Source organism: Myotis davidii, unplaced genomic scaffold (genome assembly GCF_000327345.1).
Source record: "Myotis davidii unplaced genomic scaffold, ASM32734v1 scaffold663, whole genome shotgun sequence".
NCBI lineage: Eukaryota > Metazoa > Chordata > Mammalia > Chiroptera > Vespertilionidae > Myotis > Myotis davidii.
In genome coordinates, this window is record NW_006295816.1 from 5,708,051 (window position 1) to 5,712,304 (window position 4,254).

Genomic DNA, 4,254 nt, shown 5'->3' on the forward strand with positions numbered 1-4,254 from the left:
CCTTGTGGCATCGGCTAGAGCTATTTTCTCCCCAATGGTGGGCATCTGGGAGACCCCATAGGAGGAAGGCTGCCCATGTGCTTTCTCCTGGGGTGAGGGATGGCGAGAAACAGAGAAAAAGCACCGAGAACCTCGCTCGTCTCCTGCCGCTTAAAAGCAGCCACAGCCACCGCACGTTTCGAGCGCCGTTCATCTATCGAAAAGTGGCATCTGAACACCATTCTTTCGTATTTTGACATTAGAATTGTGGAGCGTTACATATATAACTGCCAACCGATGGTCCCTGGCACCGACCCAATCTGGGGGCGCGGGGGGCAAGGATGGAAACTGTATTCGGTTGTGACTGGGGATGGCCGTGGGACAGCTCGGAGGAGAGGTGCCCTGGGCTGAGGTGTCTTTGGTGTTTCAGTTCCAGCTCCAGCTCTGGCTCCAGCCTGGGAACAGGCTTTGGTAGGAAGGAAAGTGGGCCTAGGGGCCCTAGGGAGCTGAGGGGAGCTGGCTTATATAGACAGAAGCCCCTGCCCCTCGCCCCTGATTGGTCCGTCCTCATGCACTTAGAGATTCCGGGTATAGCTGTGCAGCTCTGATTGGACGGGAAAGCCTCAGTCCTATTGGTTGAAATAGGATTCCAGGGGCCCCTATATAAGAGCTGCTCAGAGGCAGGAACACAGTGCAGGCAGGAAGTTGAGGGCAGCCTTCTCCCTAAAGTGCTGTTTGCTTGAAAGGCCCTGTGAAGAAATGGCTGCTCGACTCTGATTTTTAATTAGAGCCCACCTGGAGGCGCCCTTCTTGTTAGGGGTCTTCTCAGAGTCCACACCCCTGAAACTCTCAGATCTCACACACGCACACACACACATACACACGCACACGCACAAGCGCGATGCCTCCCACCCCGGAGGCCAGCTCCTCCTGTGAATGCCACGTGTCCTTTCTGTGTGCATTTTCTGTGTGTGGTCCGGCCTCCTCTCCGGCACAGAGCACGCTGCCCAGTCCCCATCGTTTGCATATTAGGCTGTTTGACGGCTGTTTTGCGTTCCCAGCAGTGCTGCCATGAGCCACCTTTTGTCTGTGCTAGTGTGTCCCAGGAGAGACCCAGGGATGGAACTTCCTGGGCTGTGTGTGAGCCCCCACTCCCCACAGGGACCCACCGGCCACATGAGTGATGATCGCACTTGATTTCCGGCCGGTGGATCCTTCGCCAGGAAAAGGGGCAGAGGAGACAGGACAGGGAGGAGGCAGCCGGCCCCCCTGCAGCAGCGGCTGAGCCTTTAGTGAGCCAGTTGCCCGGGTGTGGGGTTTCCCTGACTGTCGCAATGCTTGCCCTGGTAGGAAACAGTTTGTCCCAGGGCCTGTCCCCGCCCACCCCCACTGGACGGCAAGTGAGTGGGCTTGGGGAGAGACAAATGGTTCTTTGTTGTTGCTGCTGCTTCAAAGATAATCTGTTGTTTTCAAAACATTTGCGACTCTTGCTTTCAAGGAAAGGTGGCGGGAGGCCCGGCCGTCCCCGGGTTTTCAGAGGCGCGCCCACGCCAGAGCTCCCGCAGGAAGTTGTCTGCTTGGTGTTTGCTCCGGAGTTTTCTGCCCAGAATTGATTTTTCAAACGGAGCCCAGAGTTGCTTCAGGCGGTTAGGGAAGAGGCCGAGACCCCCAGTTCCAAATGAAATCTGTGTGTGACTTTCCTGACGAGACACTCCAAGGCCCAGGTTAGGGAGTTGGTGGATCCTAACAGCCTGGCCCCTGAGCCGTGGCGCTGGGGGGGCTCAGGGCCGGGAGCCCTCATCTCCACCGCGAGGCCTCGTCTTTTATCGATGGGGAAACCGAGGCACGGAATGAGGTGAGCAGCCTCGTCCCTGCTTGGTGGAGACAGGAGGGACAGATAGAAGGCAGAGGTCACTTCGTCTGCCTTTCAGGCAGAGACCCAGCCTGGATCCACCCCAGCACCCACGGGTGCCAGCCCCCCTCTCGCTCATCCGTCCTCCGGTGGCCGGTTGCCAACACGACTGTGAAGGCAAAGTCACTTCCTTGAGGGGTCTTGGAAAATAAGAAGGGAAAAGCCGAACACGTGAGGAATATAAACAGCAGAGGAAGCCTCTGTGTTTTTAAAATTGTTGTTTACATCTTGCCTCCTTCCACAAAGGATTTGCGGCGGCTTAGGGGGGAGGCCGCGGGGAGCGCCCTGCCTGCGCGGCTCCGGGCGCCGAGGTCGTCTGCTGCTGCCGGGGTTCGGGCCTGAGGCTCACAGATAAATGGAACCTCAAAAGGACAGGGTGCCCCTGTTGCCTGCAGTTTTCACTTATTTTGTCTTTGGGGGAGGAAGCCCTGGTTATGGGTAGGCCCGGCCCTCCCTTCTCCCGTCTCTGGCAGAGAGCCCTTTATGCTTCCGTACACCAAAATGTCCGAAGTGACATTTATACGTTACAGTTACATGTACACCAGGGCTTACCTGGGAGCTGGCCCCCCAGTGACTCTGGTGGGGAATGGGGCCTCGTTGTTGGGCAAAGGATAGAAAACCCTGTGCCTGCAGCGCCCCCTGGTGGCCGTGCGGGACACTGCGGTGTATGGGTAGCACCACCTGGGCCTCAGGTTGCTCCGAGGTCAGTGGGACCAGGACCATGGACTCTGAGTGGAGGCCCCTTGCTGGGCTTTTCTTATTTCCTATCTTGGTCTTTTTGCTCCTCTGCTGTGTCCTGAGTTCTAGAGGTGACTCAGGCGGGTTCTGTGCACAGGACTCTGATGGCTGCCACCCCGTCCGGGCGGCTTGGTGGGGGTTCGTGCAGGCATCTGCAGCTCAGCCAATGTGGGGGGCGTTTTTCAAGCAGCCAAGCCCGTCCTGAGGACTGGACAGACAGCAGGACGTCCTGAGGACTGGACAGACAGCAGGACGTCCTGAGGACTGGACAGACAGCAGGACGGCAGTAGCTGCGTCTGCCACCACATTTCGGGAGTCTGACCGTGAGTGCTGGTTCCCGAGCACGCGTCCCACACGCGCCGCCCGGTTAATGCTGCTCTCACGTCCTCTCTCCTTTGCCAGGTGCTCAGCTGCCAGTGCTGACTCCTCGTGTGGCTTATTCCAATCAGACCTGACCCACCACCCCCACCCCCCGCACCTCCTCCCAGTGACCAAAGCGATGCCGTCGCAGGTCTAAATGCACCGAGAACCCAGAGGGAGAAGTCACCTCCATGTCCCGATGCAGACAAAACCTATCAGTGCATCCCTATGTGTGCTTTACGGGGTGTGTGTGTGTGGAGGTGGAGGGGGAGGGGACGTCCTGAGGACTGGACAGACAGACAGCAGGACGTCCTGAGGACTGGACAGACAGACAGCAGGACGTCCTGAGGACGGGACAGACAGACAGCAGGACGTCCTGAGGACTGGACAGACAGACAGCAGGACGTCCTGAGGACTGGACAGACAGAAGGACGTCCTGAGGACTGGACAGACAGCAGGACGGCAGTAGCTGCGTCTGCCACCACATTTCGGGAGTCTGACCGTGAGTGCTGGTTCCCGAGCACGCGTCCCACACGCGCCGCCCGGTTAATGCTGCTCTCACGTCCTCTCTCCTTTGCCAGGTGCTCAGCTGCCAGTGCTGACTCCTCGTGTGGCTTATTCCAATCAGACCTGATCCACCACCCCCACCCCCCGCACCTCCTCCCAGTGACCAAAGCGATGCCGTCGCAGGTCTAAATGCACCGAGAACCCAGAGGGAGAAGTCACCTCCATGTCCCGATGCAGACAAAACCTATCAGTGCATCCCTATGTGTGCTTTACGGGGTGTGTGTGTGTGGAGGTGGAGGTGGAGGGCATGTGTGTAGCATTTGTGTGTGCCTGTGTGTGCATATGCTTGCGTGAGTGTGAATGGGGGCATTAGAGAAGATGAGAACGGAAATGCATACACACATACACACACACAGGATTTGTAGAAGAAACGTCTTTTTCCTGGTGTGCTATGGCCTGTTTTACCCAGCAGCACTGTGAACAGCAACCTTTGTCCTTATTTTAAAAAATAAACAAGGAATTTGCTGCAAATAAAAACCCTGATAGAGCCTCGTCCCAAAGGGCCAGGAGCACCTGTTAGCAGCGCTGCTGTCGTCACAAACGTCACTGCTGCGTTGTTCGCTATTTATTTTGAGAGAAGTTCCCAGAAAGCCTTTGGTGCATTTCCCCTCACCTGCACAGTCTTGCTGCTCGTGTGCCCGTAAGTCACCCTGAAGCGGTGATCCCCAGGTGGAAGATGCAGTGACTTCCGCGGTGTC

General features: G+C 57.3%; 1 protein-coding gene across 1 annotated transcript in view; it reads left to right on the plus strand.

Annotated features, from left to right (window-relative positions):
- Positions 1 to 4,254, plus strand: part of LOC102756990 (E3 ubiquitin-protein ligase PDZRN3) — a 103,468-nt gene that overhangs the window by 49,874 nt on the left and 49,340 nt on the right. The window contains 1 exon segment of the mRNA XM_015568308.1: positions 3,789 to 3,794. Within this exon segment, the coding sequence (XP_015423794.1) occupies positions 3,789 to 3,794 (6 nt within the window).